At 36.7% G+C, this 18,402-nt stretch overlaps 1 protein-coding gene across 17 annotated transcripts in view; it reads left to right on the plus strand.

Annotated features, from left to right (window-relative positions):
• ROBO2 (roundabout guidance receptor 2) overlaps positions 1-18,402 on the plus strand; it is a 931,286-nt gene that overhangs the window by 368,535 nt on the left and 544,349 nt on the right. Inside the window, exon 1 of one of the 17 annotated variants that reach the window (XM_080591495.1) lies at positions 15,251-15,925. The exons of the other annotated variants lie outside the window; for them this stretch is intronic. Within the exon in view, the coding sequence (XP_080447621.1) occupies positions 15,811-15,925 (115 nt within the window). The 5' untranslated portion in view covers positions 15,251-15,810. Of the gene's footprint in view, positions 1-15,250; positions 15,926-18,402 lie in introns of those variants that run through there. 17 annotated transcript variants of the gene reach the window in all.

Raw genomic sequence — 18,402 nt, forward strand, 5'->3', positions numbered from 1 at the left:
TCTCAATTTGGGGCATTTGATTTTGTTTGTTGTGGTATTTTTGAATCATAGTATTCTCAAATTATATCTAGTATATTTTCACATTCACCAGATTGTAGTCACCACTTTGAGGAAAAAAAAAGTCAACCGAATGTTCCTACAGTTTGCCATGCTATTAGAAAATATATAAGCTCTCTGTCCCCTCTTCTCTGGCTGGTCCTGCACACTTCTCAAAAATGTGTTTATTTAATGTATTGGGAGGAAGTTAGATGAATAATTATTCACATTAGTGTTGAACAAAAAAATATTTTCTTATGTTGAAATATGCAATATGAATGCAACGTGCCTGCAACATGCTGTTGAGTTCTTTATTGTTGCTTTAGCCCAATAACTGTGGCGATTACTTATTACGACTTTCAGAAATCCTCCTCTGAGTTCAGATGTAGGGAAAAATAAAGTAGATTAGAAGATGCTTGTGTATATGTGGGATAAGAAGAGAGGGAATGGAAATAAGCATCGCAAATCTGCACCCTCTTTTTGGTACTGTCCAAGCCTAGTGCAGCCAGGAGCAACTTTTCCTCCTCTTCCTCCTTCTCATGCACCTCCTCCTGGTCTGGCATTGGGCCAGTCTCAAGGTGCTTCATCAAGACCTCAACCTGTTAGTCTAACATTGTCCAACACAGCTACTACTGTTGGGGGATTGGGACTATATACAGATGAGATTTAGATCATTACTTCCTGTGTCTTCTTGGTTGCATAATCATATAGAAATATTACTTGTTCAGTTGAAGTAGATAGAATTTGTGCTCACAGTTATAGTTCCATACCAGAACAGTCACATTTGTTGGGACGTGGTAGAGTTCTCCAAGTGACGTCATGCTCTTTGTAGTTTATAAATCACAGTCTGGACATCCACACTACACTACACCACACCCCCCCAAGAAAAATGGCTTTATCTCATGTTGCTGGGAAAAACTTGACTCCAAGTTTTAATTAGTGCCATAAATTGAGGAGGATGCTAATTTATTACTTAATTGTTTAGCATAGATGCTCACACATGTGGCATGTTGAAAATCTTACCATCTCTTATTGTTGAAACCCTTCAAGCTCATTTTTTCCATTGTTCAACCTACCACAATCCTCAAAAAATCACATTAATGTCAAGATATATTCCCCAGCAGCTCTAATGAGAAAAGTGTGAACTTCCTTCTAAAACCACTTGTAGATCACAAGCTGTCAAGTTAAATATATACATTTTACATTCTTGCCTAATTGCACTGTACAAATGAGATACTGAATGCATATAAAACTCTTGTATTAGTGCCTGCCAAGTATTATTTTGGCAGAGATTGCACCAATGTTTTCAAAACAATGTCTCTTGGTCTTCACTGCAGCTGAAGTCACTGAAGTTAGTCAGTCAATATTTGCAGATTACCTGTCCATGACCATAATTTTACCATTGTGCTTAAATTGATAGGGTGACGCTGTGAAGGAGATCTCTGGATCTGAGATAATTTTTGTCACTTACTGGATTTATTCTGGCTTCTCCTAATTGCAGTATTTCTGCTTTAAAATAGAAGAGACAGAATCTATAAAAGCATTTACTATAAATAAACTCTAAGTAGCAAGCAAAGTTTTTACGCAGGACAATTCCTGTATTCAAACTATTTATTCTACTCTCTTCCCTTTGAAATTTGTGTGTGTGTGTGTGTGTTTTTTGTTTGTTTTATTTTGTTTTTAAATTTGGGATGAGGTTTTAAAATAGCAGATCAGTTCTGAATTTTCTACTAAAATTAATAAACCTCTATGAGAAATCATGGCATTTCTTTTTGAATTCACTTCAAAAGGTAAGATATGTTGGGCTTAATTAGTTCTTGCAATGAATACTCAGTAAAAAATCCAGGAACAAATTTTGTTTACCATCAACTTCTGTGTATAAGTGTTGTGATTTTTTTTATGTTAATGAAATTGAAAACAAAGACCAAACTACCTTCTGAACTAATAATCAGTCTCTCACTGTATTTTTCCACTGGGGAACCAGTCTTTTAAAGGGGAGGTGAAATCTGAGGTCTTCATAACATTTAGTGTAATTTAAACATTTTGCATGTATGTGCCAAGTTAAAGGTGTTAGCCCCAGTGCCTCAGTGAAATTAATTTCAAGTATTTATGGTCTGCATAACTGAGATCTCAGTCTAATTTCATTAAAATATTATTTCTACTCCCTAACAGCACCAATCCAGTATAGTAGCTGTATTTCACTGGTTCTTTCATACTTTGTTACAGTAGTCTTAACTTTGGCAAACACACAGAATATGTAAGTACAGTACGTTTAAAGGATTTAGAAATTTCTGCCTGTTTTGGCAAATTCTTTGTGCTCAGTTAAACTGTTACATAAAGGAACAAAGAGGAGTCAAAAAGGAAATAAGAACTGTCATAGTATTTCCAGAAGGAAGAGCTATCTATATACCCCTCCTAGAAATACTGAACACTTTCAGTGACAGAGGACAGAACCCTTCCTTAGGATTTCTTGGGAAAAATCGAGCTTCAGACTGTGTCCCAGTCCCAGCTAGCTAATGGAACTGAACATAGTTATGAAATGTTTGATTTTTGCCACATGCCATCCAACAAGTGGGGAGGGTGCCCCATGGCAAGTTTTTCCAGGTATAGGGACCATCTAAGAGGGGGAGGCACAGTAGAAAATTGAGTGTGCTAAATTTCCACTGCCACACAGGTTTTGTCTTGTTCCCCCAGAGAGTCAGCTTAAGCTCTGGTAGATGACTATTTCCACTATCCTAATGTTTTTAGTCTCCCTGATGAAAGCAATAAGATACAAAGCTGGGAGAGAGAAGTTTCACAGCCTGTTCCCAGTTCTAGCAGAAGCTCTTGGCAAGGTCCTCAGACAGGTTATTTAGGTATCTACCCCAGGGTTTAACACCTCTAAAATGAATGTAGTAATTCTTACCTTCCTTCACCAAAAAAAAAAAAAAAAAAAAAAAACAACTATAAAACCTACTACTGACTGACCATAGGACTGGAGTTATTACTATGTTAATTCAGTCATTTACTGAACTAAAACCATTTTCATCTCATTTGGAACTTTAAAATGTCACTGACTCTGGTATGAAAACCACTAAATACACGTCTTCCTGTGTCCAAGAATAATGATTCTCAATTGTGGTTGTGGGTGGGACTTCCTGAACAGTGATAGTCAAGTACATACATACATCTCGTTTAAGAATCTTTTCTTTAGTCTAATCAGGGCAAACTCTGAGGTGCTTTATCTTTTCAAAACACATACCTAAACCAAGACAGCCTGGACCATTTCCTTCTGGCCCAATACAGAGAACCATTTCCCTTGCTCCCAGCTGCCCCAGCTGGTGAACAAAAGAGGACTGCCAAAGCAGGGTAGAGAGATGGGAAGATGATGAGAGCAAAGGATCATAGAATCATAGAGTCATAGAACCACAGAATGGTTTGGGTTGGGAGGGACCTTAAAGACCATCCAGTTTCAACCCCTTTGCCATGGGCAGGGACTCCTCCCACTAGACCAGGTTGCCCAAAGCGCCATCCAACCTGGCCTTGAAGGATGAAGGCCACTAATATATTTTTACTCCAAAACTCAGAACAGTTCCCAGCTTCCCCAGTTTTTCTACAGGTCATGTAGAAGCAGTGAGTAAAAAGTTGTTCCAACTGGTCACCTCCTTCATTTCTTTTTACACTGAAGAAAATCTGCTAAAATCCTGACAACAAAATCAATGTCTTTAGATTTACACCAGCTTATCTGTGAGAAAAGTTTTTATGCTGCTCACATGATGCGGACACCTGAGCAGCTAGGTAAATAACAAATATAGACATATACTTAAAAAAAAAAAAAAAAATCTTTTTTCATAAGCAGAAACTCACCAAGGGGGAATATTTCCTTTCTGTACAACACAGCACTGAGTTGTCATGGCTTAATCCAAAACAGAGGGAAATGATACAGATAAAAATAATATTTGTTAAACTGAAAAAACATTTTTTAATTATACAATAAATGTCTGGAATATTTTTTTTTTTTATTATTTGTACTTGCTTTGTAATAGAAATGCATGGTGCCTTTCAATATAATACCTGGAAATTAATTTCAAGAAATTCATCACTTTGAGTGGGAGGAGACTTCCAAATTTGTTTAGATGAAAATAATGGACAGAAGTAAATTCATTCAGGAATATAATTTATTCAAAATATTACAATTTTATATTTCTCTGTATTTTAGACATCCGTTTTTCAAACTACCTGGCACACAAGCACGGACTGTAATACTCACTGTCTATTGTCTATACTCTCCTATATATAAAGACATAAGACTAAGAAAGAGAAAGATCTCAGTGTTTCCTATCCCCTAGTCTGAATTTCTGAGCATGCTTACATGGCTTGTCTGCACCTCAGAGCAATGAGTTCTCCGTGGACTAGAAAGAGACCAAGATCAGGGTTTAGAGGGAAGGAAGGGGGTCTTGAGGGTCATCACGCAGCACTTGCAGGGCAAGCAGGCGATCAGACCCAGTCAGCATGGGTTTATGAAAGGCAGGTCCTGCTTGACGAACCTGATCTCCTTCTGTGACCAAGTGACGCGCTTGGTGGGTGAGGGAAAGGCTGTGGATGTGATCTACCTTGACTTCAGTAAGGCTTTTGACACCGTTCCCCACAACATTCTCCTCAAGAAACTGGCTGCTCGGGGCTTGGACTGGCGTACGCTTCGCTGGGTTAGAAACTGGCTGGATGGCCGGGCCCAAAGAGTTGTGGTGAATGGAGTCAAATCTGGTTGGAGGCTGGTCACTAGTGGTGTCCCCCAGGGCTCGGTACTGGGGCCGGTCCTCTTTAATATCTTTATCGATGATCTGGATGAGGGGATCGAGTGCACCCTCAGTAAGTTTGCAGATGACACCAAGTTAGGTGCGTGTGTCGATCTGCTCGAGGGCAGGAAGGCTCTGCAGGAGGATCTGGATAGGCTGGACCGATGGGCTGAGGTCAACTGCATGAAGTTCAACAAGGCCAAGTGCCGGGTCCTGCATCTGGGGCGCAACAACCCCAAGCAGAGCTACAGGCTGGGAGATGAGTGGCTGGAAAGCTGCCTGGCCGAGAAGGACCTGGGAGTATTGGTTGATAGTCGGCTGAATATGAGCCAGCAGTGTGCCCAGGTGGCCAAGAAGGCCAACAGCATCCTGGCCTGTATAAGAAGCAGTGTGGCCAGCAGGTCTAGGGAAGTGATTGTGCCCCTGTACTCGGCTCTGGTGAGGCCGCACCTTGAGTACTGTGTTCAGTTTTGGGCCCCTCGCTACAGGAAGGACATGGACGTGCTCGAGCGAGTCCAGAGAAGGGCGACCAAGCTGGTGAGGGGTCTGGAGAACAAGTCTTAGGAGGAGCGGCTGAGGGAGCTGGGCTTGTTCAGCCTGGAGAAGAGGAGGCTCAGGGGAGACCTCATCGCTCTCTATAGGCACCTTAAAGAAGGCTGTAAAGAGGTGGGGGTTGGTCTGTTCTCCTACGTGCCTGGTGACAGGACGAGGGGGAATGGGCGAAAGTTGCGACAGGGGAGTTTTAGGTTGGATGTTAGGAAGTACTTCTTTACCGAAAGGGTTATTAAGCATTGGAACGGGCTGCCCAGGGAGGTGGTTGAGTCACCATCCCTGGAGGTCTTTAAAAGACGTTTAGATGTAGAGCTTAGCGATATGGTTTAGTGGAGTACCTAGTGTTAGGTCGGAGGTTGGACTCAATGATCTTGAGGTCTCTTCCAACCTAGAAATCTGTGATACTGTGATACTGTGAAAAGCCTTCCTTTTGGAAGGAAAAGCAGCGAAAAAGAGAAAGGAAAGTAGCTGAAATTAAAAAAAAAAAAAAAAAAAGGAAAAAAAGGAAAAAAAGCATTTTTTTGGATATAAATCAGGTTTTTGTTGCTGATTAAATGTTTACTTCAAAATAGTCATATTTACTTTCTTTACACGTTAGTGTTTTTTCTCTGCACTGATTATTGTGTGCAGTGTTTGCAAGGTCTACAGCTAAAATCTGATGCAGGCCCTACCACACTTTACGTTGCAAAAGACTCCCCCGAAGAGTGTTATTGCATGTAATTTATGGATTTGTGCCAGGAGCCGTGGAAACTTTAGAACAGTGCCTTTTGCCTTCATGTGTTATTTCCGCTGTCTAGAAGAACACAACTCATAGTAATTCTAAAAACAGCAACCGGGGTAGTTGGGTTCCTGCTGCTACACATGTTTATCAGTGCACTACTGCCAGATGTAGGACATATGCTACAAATGGTCTTCCTATCCTCAAAAGGATAAAAAAAAAATAATAATAATCCTTAGCTTTCCCCACCTCCTTGCAGTCAAATTAGTATAGCATTGGGACTAAATCCAGAAAGGGTTTTTTAGCTCTAATACACAGACCTCTTAGCTTAATGCTTTTATTTAGCTGATGGCTTAAGATGAGGGATTTTTTTATTTTGAACGTATAATAAAAAGTCATAGATTTGCATGAGAAATTTAGAGACTGTGTGTGGTGTTTAGATGTGTACATAAAAGTTTATACAGTTTATGCTTTGTATGTGGCTGTTGAAGATTTAATTACTACTCAAATTTTCATATCAGGTATTTCTTTACAGTGGTGAGTGTTGTTTGATTGGATGCTTTTGTTCAATGTGCAAAATAAATAAATGAATAAAAATTAATCTTAATTTAGACTTTGCTCAAGGAAACATCTGAAAAGAGAAAAAGTCAAGTTTAATTCAAGATGTTGTGAGCAAAGTGTTTTATTAGACCCAAATGATAAGGAAATATTTAAACTACATTTCAGTAAACTTTAATAATGAATTTAATGTTTAGATTATTAAAAAAGGGGGAAATATTTAAATTTCTTTAAAATTTTATGCTTTTTCAAAATATGATCTTTAAGTAACTGAACTAGAACCCTGAAATACTGACTGCAAATCCAGTTATGCTTCAATTTCTTTCTGTGACTCTAGTTTTTACCATGTGTCTTCCTTCTTCAATTGCAGTAATTATGCTGCTGTGCTGTGAAGCCAGTGAAGTAGTCCAATGCTATCTTACTATCACAGAATCACAGAATTGAAGGGGTTGGAAGGGACCTCGAAAGATCATTGGGTCCAACCCCCAATCTTAGTCATGTAGGACTTACACCACAGTGGAAAGTGTTCAAAACACACAATGAGAAACACTTAGAGATTTGACAGCTTCGTGTATGTGGGATAGCATGAGGCCTGCTAGGAATTCCTCCTCTTAAGACCGTAGACAGCACTCAGACATCATCTGAAAAAACAGTGGATAATATTAATTTGTGGAGCATAGGTCTCTAAACAGACTCAGGGTGGAAGATAAACTTGTGCAGAAAGCAAAAACTACATTTAAGGAATAGAAATATTCACGGTCTGTGTGAAAAAAAAATGGACTGGGGAGGGATGTAAAGATAAAAGCTGACACAAAAGTATTCACTAGTGATTAGCAAATAAAAGTACGAGTGTTTTGATAAAAACTAGAAAAAGATGTAACTGAGACTATCTAATGCTGAATAAAATGTATCATTTGGAGGTTGGGAGATAGATAGAGATAATCCCTGCATTGCTCCAGGGCAATGGGGTAATGACAAGAAGTGTTGCTTCCTTTTTTGTTTCATTGTTATTTCCCTCACAATGACATTCTGGGTATATGGCTTGTGACTCAAAAAACATTGAGATATTATTTTTGTTAACAGAAATGTTAGACAGTTTCAAAATGCCAAGTCAGGTTAAAATGGCACTTACTGTGTGGACACAATTTATCTCTCAAAAGGCATGCAATTTGCAAATGTAGAACTGATTCACACATATATATCAAGAGGCCAATAAGGTATTCTTTAAGGATAAAATGGAACTTGTTTACCCTTTTATACAATGCAGTATCTGTACAATAATGGATTTATGTTCAATTCACATTTAACATTTTAGAAGACCATCTTTAAAAAACATAAAAAATGTATTGACTAGGTAAAGAATAATGTTTACCTTCACCACTCTGAGGTGAATGTCTTGTCAAGGAAGAGAAATTTTAATCAAATGCGGAAAAAAATGTTGGAAAAAAAAAAAGTGATTTTTTTTGCAAAAGTTTAGTTTTAATTTGACTGCAAAGGGAAAATAATTTTAGGATCAGGAACATTCCCCTTTAATTTTCCTTCTGCTAAAACTTATGACCACAGCTATATGGAGCCCTGTAGAAGTTGTCAACAGCTTGAACTGTGTCCAGAAGCAATCATGCAGTGAGTGCTGTTCCTTGAAAAAAATAATATATCCTGCAGGTAGTAGCACTCAGCAAGTAGAAGGGTATACCTGGTACAAAGCAGCACATCAGGGTTCATTTCTTTTGCACAAATGAAGATCCTGAGTGAGTATCCTGGATTGTTGTAGGTATTTAAGCATAAGAGGTCCAGCAGTTGGTTTGAGATCAAGAGGAGTGAGGAATGCATTTGATTCAGAAAACCCATTTTGGGGCTGTTTAGGACTTCGTAAACATGAAATGAAGTCACATCACCATAACATTAATATAAAATGTCAGAAGCGTGTTAGAAACTTAGTTCAGAAAAATGTATTGACCACAATTGTCATTATTTCGCATGGACAGCAGACCTTGTGTTATGCTCCAAATTCTTCTTCCCATCCTTGGTATTTCATTTTCCTGCTGTCAGAAATATTCACATTCAGATTGTTACAATGTATTTTTTGGGTTGTTACCCTTGTGTCCCTCTGTAGAATATGTATTCCTTTATGGACAATTACCATTATCTCTGATGGGAAAAAAAAAAAAAAAAGAAAAAAAAAAGACTTCTATGAATCTGCACCTGAACTGGAAACTAAACTTAAATCTTGAATTTTTACTCTATTATTTTGAGGACAGTGAGGCCAATGAGCCTATTCTCATTGCTTCTTCATCAAGATTAGTCGACTCCCTCAAAAGAAAAGAAAAAAACATTTTGTGGGTCTGGTGAAGATGAAACAAGGCAAATTGCCTTGTGAATAGGTAGCAGTTCCCTTTTGTTCTAGCCAAAATTGTTAGTAGTAAGAGAATACAGATGTTATTAGCAGTGATAAAAAAGAAGGAGCATGTCACTTTACACAAACACCCAAAGGTTTCAGTGCATGGCAGATTACCTGAGCCTCTTTTTCTGGGGGAAATTTTGCATCAGGAAGCTTAAGAAAGGAGTAGATTAGGTCAGGCAAACAAACCCAGATATAAAGATTGGGTTGTTTTTGACCAAGGGGAGAATTATTCACTAGGCTACACACTGCTAGTTATGAGGTCTTTCTACTGGCTAGCACTATGATTTGCAATTGCTTTTTCTCATCAGCATATTTAGTAAGATATAAATATTTTACTATTTATTATCTATACATAGATTGTGACCAGCTTGACACAAAGCATCAAATGGTGTTTTGGGAAGAGAAAAATATATTCCTTCTGAATTTGAGTAAAGTTGTTTTAGAATAACTTAGAAGGGTATAAGCAGAAAATTCTGTTTGGATTGAATTGAGAACAGGGTATACAATTTAAGACCAAGAAATACTGTGCAGATTTCTCCTTGGAACATGTCTTAATTTCCATATCCATGCTTTGAGTCTTAAATGAAAAGGCTAGTAAGCACATTTACTATTCTACATTTGGGTTAATTTTAGAGCAGTGCTTTGATTTTTGTTCCCTAATGCTCTATTGATGACCCCTTTTCAACTGCCCAGAAAGGACCACCCTGACTAAAATGCAAGGCAGTTGCTGGAATCCACATTAGATACATGCTCTTGCTCCATCTGAGAAGAAATTGCCAGCTGAGCAGGACTGTAATGAATTCTTATGTGTTTTGTAGTGTGAACTGCCATCAATTAGGAGCTAAGCTGAGACCATCAAACTCATTTTAATTAGAACCTCTGATTGGATTTATGCCAAGATCCCAAAGGTAAAAATCTAGTACACAGATTTACCATCTTCTCCAAGTGAAAATTTTAATACTAGTCAATTCTCCTTGCTTGCTGTGAGTGTGTGCATATGTGCCTGCATTTGAGGTTAAACTTTATTTTCGTATGTGGATAATGGAGATATTCATACACACATTACAGTGCTAAGAGCATCCTATTATTCCATCCCTGTCATACACCATTCCCTTTCTACTGGCAGGCAGAAAAGCAATTTTATCTCTCACATTCTCATTGTATATATTTAATTTCTAATGAGATTCAGGGATTCTCCATTCCCAAGGCATGTTATCTTTCATTATTACCACAATACAATAAAATGTATAAAATAATAACAGAGAATAATAATAATAACTAATGTGTAATTATCAACCTCATCCTGTCTTGAATCTGTTGTTACAAATTCTGACAATTGTATCTTAGTAATATGAACGCCTAACCTCTGGATGTTGCAGCTTGGAAAGATAATTTCTTATTAGGTTTTACTATTATTATTATTTTAACCTTCACAATCTGTGATATGAAATTCGTGCTTAGAGTTCAGTAAGCCATATCCCCTTCTCTGAAATGCAAAATGGTTTCCCATATGGCTTGAAAAATATGCAAATATGCTTTTCGTGACACAGAATATGTCTGTATATTGCATGCATTTGTGCGTAAAGAAAAATCCATGTGTAATGGTCTCCAGAATAGCCTTCATACTGAATAACTTTGAGATCGGTGAACCTTAGAAACAGAATGATAGCTAAGGGATAGTTTTAGAGTTAAAAAAATATATATGAAAATAAAAATCTATAGAACCCTGTGTAAATAGCTGGAGGCTAGAGGAATTAGACAGAGAAAAATTGTGTCTGCTCAGGGAACAGAAAATTCAGACCGTGTTGTTGACCCATTAAGCCACCTATGACAGTACTGAGACAGAAGCCAGGGACTTTAGTTCAATCCCCAATTAGGTCATCCAATCAAAATGTATTTAAGAATACATCTAACCATAAGAGTAGAAGGATGTCTCAAGTCCTGCCCTTTCTGTATCCCATTGACTAAATCTCAGGCAACAGCACTGGGAACAAAATAAATACAAGACCACTGGTGTACCAACAGCTTGCAGTTGCACTGAAAACATGACTTGAGGTATAAATATACATTCATATTGATGACATGTTTCAGGGGCCTCTGTTGAGACTTAGTTGTATTTATAGCACAATGAGTATTATTGAAACAGTATTATATACATGACTCCTTTCTCCATGGCTTTACTTTTTGTTGATTTTTAGGCCAGACCCCAGTTTTAAAAATATTTTTAGGAAGAGCTTCCAATGTTAAAAATCATGGAAAACAAAAATTAATGGTTCTTAATGACATTTCAAAGGAGATTCAGAGTTTTATGTAGTTGTGGTGGTGTTTTGTCATTGTTGTTGTTTTTGTGCATGCCATGGAAACATTCCAAAATAACTAGCCATCTTTATACAGTTCAGAAACTCTTTAAAGATCTTAACTGAATTCTTTCTTGTGAAAAAATCTAATATTTGAACAAGTTGGTTTTTTTTTTGTTTTGTTTTGTTTTGTTTTTTTTAATCCAGTACATGCATTATCTGATTATCTGGCAGGTTCAGGTTCTTGGAAAATCAAATCACTTTACAGGTGCCAAATATTTACTGAAAAAGAAAAAAAATTGTTGAAGGAAGAGCTTGATTTTCTTGGATTTCAGAAATCTCTTCCAGGCTTATATTTAGCAATAAGCTAAAAAATTAAACATTTTTTCCTGAAGTGTTCCCAGTTATTGCCATCATGTTACCTATGGATATTATGAGTTCCTTTTCTGGGGAAGGGTGTTCTGTGGATATGTATCTGACTATTTACCTTGAAGTGCAGTGTGATAGCTGCTTAGGAAAAGTGATTCATCTGTAGTTTCCATGATATAAAATAATGTTTATAGTGGGTTTTATTTTCTCGTGTTTTCCATTATATTATGAACATTTTTTTTTTCATCGGGTGAAACCTGATAATTCAAATGGGCATTGAGTAGTCACAGATGCAAAAGTTCATAACTGGCTTTATAAAATAAAAATGTATTCTTCCTGAATCAAATGTTATATGCACCAACTGCTGATTTTCAATTAGATGTGTACTTACAGCAAAGATTTTGATTACAGTAAAAAAGGTAAAACCTCTCATACATCTGGGCATAAGCATCTGGTAGAATGTATAAATAAAACACTAGACTAGGTTTGCATCCAGGATTAACCATACCTGTGTGCCAAGTGTCATATTTGCCAAGGGAAAGAACTAAGTGAAAACCTCATCACTCAACTTCTGTCTTCCTCTAGACAAAATTTTAGAACAATGCAGAGTACAAAGCTTTCAAACAAAGCAACACTTTTCTGAAGAGCAAGTCCTCTGACTTTTGCAGATTATATTCAGCAGAAGCATTTTCCCCCACTACAGCTTGTGAATCTTCAACTGAGTCAAGGAAATAATGATGTTCAGCAGACTCCAGTCAACACAGATTACATTATTTTTACCATGAGAGTAAGGGAAAAAAATACATTTGTTGAGACCAAAGGGCACACAGAGGCAGCCTCTGAGTAATTCAAACATAAACAGGAAGGAAACTTGATAGAAAAGTCTGGCGCTGTTCCATGTCAAGGCTAATTACTGCCGCCTTTTTCATGCAAAGTTCTGAATTAATAAGGTAGAGAAAATAAAGAATGGAGAGCATGCAGTTTTGTTCAAGGGTACCACTTCACCTTTAAAATCCTTTGCTTGCTCTTGAATTTAGAAGAATCCACAAGAACTGTTTCACAAAAATGTGTTGGCTGAAACAGTGATAAAACAAACAAACAAACAAAATTTTGATTTCATTGACATGCAAAAACTGTTGTTAGGATTTCATGGTTGTTGCAGTCTTATATTTCATTGATCAGAGACATTGGCAGATTTTATTTACAATAGGTTAAATCTTATCTGCCTAGTGTTATGCAACTAAGCAATCGATTTGTTTTCTCCTATAAATATCAGTACTTTTGAAGTGCAGTTTACCTCTTTTAGCATGAAGAAAATGTGAATATAATAATTATGTAAGTAAAATGACAGATGTAGGATTTCAGCATGTAAAGTAAAAGATATTCGATTGTTTAAGGTAAATGTGGATATAAACCAAACTTCCTCTTCAAAAGTTTTGGCACAACCCTGAAAATCCCGCTCCAAAGTATAAGGCCTCAGCCTGGTAAACAGTCCATCTGAAGGCAGTGAACTAGCTGCTTGGGTGATGGATTTTAAGGGAGAGGAAGGGGAAACAGGAAAGGATTAGTATACATATATATATATACACACACATATATATATAAACAAAAATGCAAAAAACATTCAAAAATCATTTTAATAAACTAAAATTCCCAAAGTGGAATCAGTGTCCAACCACCATTTTTTTAACAGAATATGAAAGGAAGAAGGGCTTCCAACAGTTGACAACCAGCCCTTTTTTTTTTTTTTTTTTTGAGAAGTAAAAGGGACTTCACTTGATATGTTTGAGGACATTGTCACTGGAGTGTAAAACATTGAAGCTGGCTGAGCAAAGGGACAAGCTGCTTTCCTCCTGAGATTTTTCATGATGTGGAGACAGGATTCACATTCCATACCAAACAGCTTTCTCATGACTGGAGTGCAAAATAAGCTGTTTCTAATAGATCTCTTTGTATAGTACTCAAATAGATGTGTGTGTTTTTGGGTGTGTGCACGTTAACTCTTGGGAAAAAAAATAAAATCGTGGGAACTGGTAAACAATTGATAACAATTATCTGTTTAATTTTGCCTTGAACTTAATGCCAAACAAGCAAGGGTTCATGTTTTCCCACTACCACTTTGATGTTTTATTGATTGCTTTGGTCAAAGTGAAAAGTTTGAAAACCAGAAATTTGCAATAACTTTGTATAGTATGCATACTATCACTTTCTGCTGTTTGTAGTCGAAGACATGCCTTGTTTACTAATGACTTGAGATAGCTATAAAGCGATTTTATGTGTGCAGCCTTACACACCCTATGTATTTGTGGTCACTGCCAAGTGCTAAGTATTCTCAGAGTTCAAAAATATCTATTGCCTGGATGTGTTGCTCAAGCGACATCATTCAAGCAATTTTAGCACATTTTATGAAGGCAATATGAATACCACATTTTAAATTTGCCCAGGTCCTCTTGCCATTTTTATGTAAAGAGCTGGAAAATATTAGAAATAAGATCCTTTAGTTTCAGTCCTGCTTGCCATTCTGCATACATGGAAAAATGTGGTTACTCTACAAACTGTACTTTTTAGTGAGTTTGTGTTGTCAAGGCCAAGAGCATTTGGTACTTCCAGGCAGATTAAGAGCAATTCTAACAGCATAAATAGAGGACACAGTATGAAGGCAAAGACAAATCTACTGTTTCACTGAAGGCCATTAAAAACTGTGATTTTTGGCAAACCTATCCATTACTGTGTTAAACTATAACAGAGATACGTTCAGAGGGGAAACAGTATCCCCTTTGTTGAGCCAGGAAAAAAAAAAAAACCTGTTTCCAAGCTGCCCTTATAAATTCTTACTGAACCCTTTCAAGTAGCTTGCCAAAACATTAGGCAGTTTTAGGAGAATGCTGGGGTGCAGATTAATTCTTAATAAATTGATTGATATTCCTACAAGTAAGCAAGCAGTCTGTGTGCTCAGACGCAATTTAAGTCCCGTGTATCTGACAGTTTCTTCTATAAGTTATGGTTTAATTCTTTAAAAGGCCAGTGTGTCATTTGTATTAGGAGCCTTCAAGTACTTACAGTTGTTTCACATTATAGCTTATTGTATTACAGTTCTGGTATATTCTTTCTATAAGTAATCTTGTGGGAGCCGAAGAAATAGGAGCCCTTCAACATGCAACAGCAACGACTTTTCCATGTTTCCGTTATGCACTGTGGTAATGGGGGAACAATCTGAAGAAATTAATGGAAGATTCTTGAGCATCCAGTTTTCTTTCAATTTGATTCTCAATGGTTTTATTATTATTATTATTATTCTTTCTTTAAAAATGAATCGGGGGAGTTTGGTGCTTCCCTCACAGGCAGTAAATATTCACTGAGTGTTGAGTTGAAAGAAGCTGAGAAAAGTTTACTAAAGTAAGTTGTCATGGAAGAACACAGCCATATAATCTATGTGCACAACTTGGAGCAACTATAGTCAGTGATAATGGATATATTTTTTGCAAATGCAGGCTAAGCTTTTTTTATTCTTTTGTTATTCTTTTTTCCCCCCTCCAGTTTCATGTGAACCTTAAAAAGGCTTGTGTACGCTGCCTGGGCCCCTCTTGAAGTACTCATGGACAGGTAGCAGAAAGAAGCTACCGTTCTTGTCCCTGGTCTGCTGAGCTCATCGGTTGTATTCCCATGTATTGTTACTGAAGCTCAATTGGATCTTCAATCATGTTATCTCCTAGAATAAGAGAAGGGGAGACTTCCACGAATTACATCAATTTGGACACACGGTCAGACTGTCATCCTCTAGAGACGGGGAATTTGCTGTTTGGCTGCCACAATTCTGTGTTTGTCAGGGGCCTTCCAGCACTCTGCACACTGTTGCTGCTACTAATCCTACCATTTGCATACAGCACCAGCTGGTCAAAGAGCTGCCCATGGCAAAATGAACAGGTGGGAACACCCAACAGATGGCATATAATTTCTGGAGAATGAGATGCATACCTGTCAGTAAACGTAAATTCCCAGAAACCTAAAACTCCATTTCAGTTGGTTTGGTCTGGATGGTTGTGGTGACTGACTGGAAACCCCAAAGAAATTGAAAATTTTCAGACAGAGGATAAAAAAGGTATAATGAACCACTTCAGATCAGACTTCACAAGAGCTGAAATTGCCCTAAAGGCAAAAACCTATTATCATATGAATTTCCAATGGAAAAGTGTGAAGAAAGGATACGTAAACATGAAAAGTAATAATTTAATTCCTTTGAAAGTTGTCCACATATTTGTTGCAGATGTTTGATGAGGACCATGAAGGAAGATAGCATTTTATGTGCTTCAGCTATGCTTTTCTGAGGAATAAGTATTTTTCTACAACAAATATGACATGGAGTCACTGAATTTTGACTGGGCATGTGTGTTTGTTTTTTTTTTTTTTTTAATCATTGTGATTTTTTTCCCAGTTGTCAACATATAATTTTTCACATACATAGAACAGATGAATGATCAAATGAAAGCCTTGCATTTCTTGTTTCTTAAGTTGAGTTTTCATTCATATATATATTTAAAGATAAGCACCATTGGAAACCAAACTAGAAACATTTTTTTCATAGAAAATGAAACTACCATATATTAAATACAAGAGCAAAGATTACACTAAATGTCCTTTTTTTTTTTAACATATTTTTATATCACGCAGTTTCTGTCCTTTAATTTTCTGTACATAATTATTTCCATAGTTTCTTTTAATCTTTTGGGGCTACTTTTTGAAGAAATTGGTTGTACATGTAATTTCTAGTTCACAAGGAGTTGCCAGTTGTTTGGATTAAAAGGTGTTTCTCCTGTGAAAAATAGGTTCCTGGAAAACACTTCCTAGAGTTTTGGGGATGAGAGAGTGTAAATTATTTTATGTTGGTTAAATACACACATATGAGACTAATTTAGATACATCCCAGAGTTGCATCACTTAACTTTTTCTGCTAACTTTGCTTTTAAGCCAAATCTCAAACTTCAGTCTGATAAGTAGTCCATGGATGCTAGTTACTAGCACCTATGCATGTGTGATGGAATTGATGCCTGTGTTTTATTTTGAGACATACCTAGACAATAAGAGGTTTGAATTATGGAAAAGGCCACGCTGAAGAAGAGCATTACTTCCCAGCTTCATCTGGTTGTGTAGCCACAAGTTTCCGGAAACCTGAGACTATATATGATATCTAAAAGTACTCTAACATCTGAAATAAGCTCTTTATTTCTTCTCAGAGAAGTGAACTTTTGAAAAGTATGATATTCAAGTTTTGAAGCTAACTGTCATGAGTGGGCAGAGGAGGAATGCTGCTGAACAGAAAGAAGTTAAGTATTTTCCTTTTTTAAAGCAAATCTTTGAAAATATCTTACAAATGTAATTCTGCAGGAAAGGTATTAATGCTGAATTATAATATACTAACAGATCACTGAATATTTTGAATTATTACTTATGTAGTGTTAGAGCTACTAATTTGGTGCACATATATTCTGATACTGTCTTTTTTTGGTCATTTGATAACGCTTATTCTTGCATATGTACACTTTTTTCTTTTTACTTTTTTTTAACATTTCTGTAGATAAAAAGCTACAAATCCATTGTGGCGCCCAGATAGTCATACTACATACAATCATATACAATATTGACATATACTCTAAGAATGCTGTGCAAGTTTCTAGCCAACTCAAAACCACGGGGGTCGTGGTGCCATACTGATAATTTCTAGACCGTTAAAATGTACTTGCAGGTTAAAATGTATCTTTCTGATATATAGAATCCAAATAGCTTAGATATGAACAAAAATATTTTCTACTTTTCCCATCTTCTTAATATGCATCTATAATAACGATGGGATATCATGAAGGCTATTTTATTGTCTTATTATAATGTTGTTCATTGATCCCAATGGTTACATCATTTTTATGGCACATTAAAAATATCATAATATCAAGAAACCTATCTGTCAGCTTGAGGGACTTTTTTACAAACCAAGTGCATCCCACATGGACACTGAAAACAAATCATAGCAGTCTATTCTATAATGGACTCATACAGGCATTTTCTGATCTTAAAGTCTTTGCTCAAATTGATCTTTGCTCAGACTGGAAAAAGGGCTTGGAAATAGCTGAGGTTTTGTTCAAGCTTTGTGTTATCCCTTACATTAGAAGCATTTTATTAATTAATTAATTTATTTATTTATTTTTGCTGGCAGTGGTGGTAGTGTTGTGTTTTTGTTTTTGGTGGATTGCATTGAAATAATTAAATATTGATAAAAAGAACATCTATTCTGAAGTAAATTTTCCATCACTTTTTGATATTTGACTTCACTGTAAAGAGCAGGAAGATTAAGAAAGCAGTTCATGATTTGGCATTCTTCTGTTTCAAAATGCATGTATCACTCTCCTTATCAGACCTGTAGTAAAAATATTAATGCACTAACTACATTTTGACTACACCACAGAAACTCAGGAGCAAGCATCACTTCTCAAGCAGGAAAGTCAAGCATCTGATTCTGATGTCAGATTTGCAGCATGCTTCACTTCATATTGGGAAAGACTTTCTAAGTAACATGTGCACATATATCTATCTACCTTTCAAAGAATGAGGCTTGCTCTATTTATCTTTCCTTTATTCCTATAGTTTCTTCCACTATTTGTTAATAGTGACAGTTTCCCTCCATTTCAAAGATCAAAACAATAACTG

Source organism: Anser brachyrhynchus, assembly GCF_964034855.1.
Source record: "Anser brachyrhynchus genome assembly, chromosome: 1".
Classification (NCBI taxonomy): domain Eukaryota; kingdom Metazoa; phylum Chordata; class Aves; order Anseriformes; family Anatidae; genus Anser; species Anser brachyrhynchus.